The 1,035-nt window shown below is 35.1% G+C and overlaps 1 protein-coding gene across 1 annotated transcript in view; it reads right to left on the bottom strand.

Annotated features, from left to right (window-relative positions):
- The window catches only part of LOC107575508 (tyrosine-protein phosphatase non-receptor type 2-like), an 11,051-nt gene that overhangs the window by 3,188 nt on the left and 6,828 nt on the right, over positions 1 to 1,035 (bottom strand). Inside the window, exons 2-3 of the mRNA XM_016261871.1 lie at positions 738 to 947; positions 385 to 558 (exon numbers count right to left, since the gene is read on the bottom strand). Coding sequence (XP_016117357.1) covers positions 385 to 558; positions 738 to 947 — 384 coding nt within the window. The remainder of the gene's footprint in view (positions 1 to 384; positions 559 to 737; positions 948 to 1,035) is intronic.

The raw sequence follows: 1,035 nt of genomic DNA, 5'->3' as shown, positions 1-1,035 counted from the left end.
ATAATGTTCTTTTTAGCAACATCATATGACCCCTTTAAATACTTTTGGGAAGCAAACGTACTGTTTTTTTTTTTTTAGTTTTATCGACATGTTACACATCAACTATTCACATATATTGCAATGCACAATTACTATGGTTTATCAAAGTAACACACACAAAAATAAATAAATAATTTAGTGTTTCATTCATTATTAATGTCTCTACTGTCACTTTTGAACATTATAAATGTTCAAGTATGAATCTACTATAAATCTAAAATAAAATCCCCCAAATTTGGAACAGTGATGTACTTTTTAGGAGTAACACAATGTAATGCAATTTTTTTAATGCAACACTGGTTATTAATAAACTACTCTAAACCAAATGTAATAATGCAATCGCACTATGCTTGACACCTGCAGAGCCGAGTCTTCCAGGATGCTCTTTGCTCCCTCCATGACTGCCATGTATGAAAATCGAAGCTGATCTGGGGTTTGGATAAGGCCCATTCGATACTCTCTCATATCTAACAAAACCTTTTGAATGTCCACAGACGAAGGGTCTTTCCTCTTGTCCATCTACAAATACAAAACGACAATGAAATATCAGTTAAACAGAACATTATATTGAACAGGATAATGAAAATCTTCTAACCCAGGTTTTAAAAAAATGATTAGTCTCACATAATGAACGTAATAAATGATGATGTGCTGTAAAACCTTTAGAATCATTTAATATTTTGTAACCGCAGTCTTACCAATACAAGGCAGGTGTCAACCAATGAGAAAGTCCCAGATCTCCCTATCCCTGCACTGCAGTGGACCACGGCAGGTCCGTTCTCTGGCCCCAATGAGCCAGACTCTCGAACCTTGAAAAGGAAGTTGAGGAATGATGCTGGGGACTCTGGCACGCCAAAATCAGGCCACGTTGTGTAATTAAAATGGTAGATCTCTCTGGTTTCTCCGGTCTAAAAATATGGGACAAAATTTAAAACCACATTTATTTTTGATGTTTTGTTTAGAGAAGTATTCAATGACGTAATAATTTAACATTAC

The sequence above is a fragment of the Sinocyclocheilus grahami genome, unplaced genomic scaffold (assembly GCF_001515645.1).
Source record: "Sinocyclocheilus grahami isolate Dianchi unplaced genomic scaffold, SAMN03320097.WGS_v1.1 scaffold2682.1, whole genome shotgun sequence".
NCBI lineage: Eukaryota > Metazoa > Chordata > Actinopteri > Cypriniformes > Cyprinidae > Sinocyclocheilus > Sinocyclocheilus grahami.
Note: the sequence above shows the minus strand (reverse complement) of the source record. Positions and strands in the feature narration are given on the sequence as shown.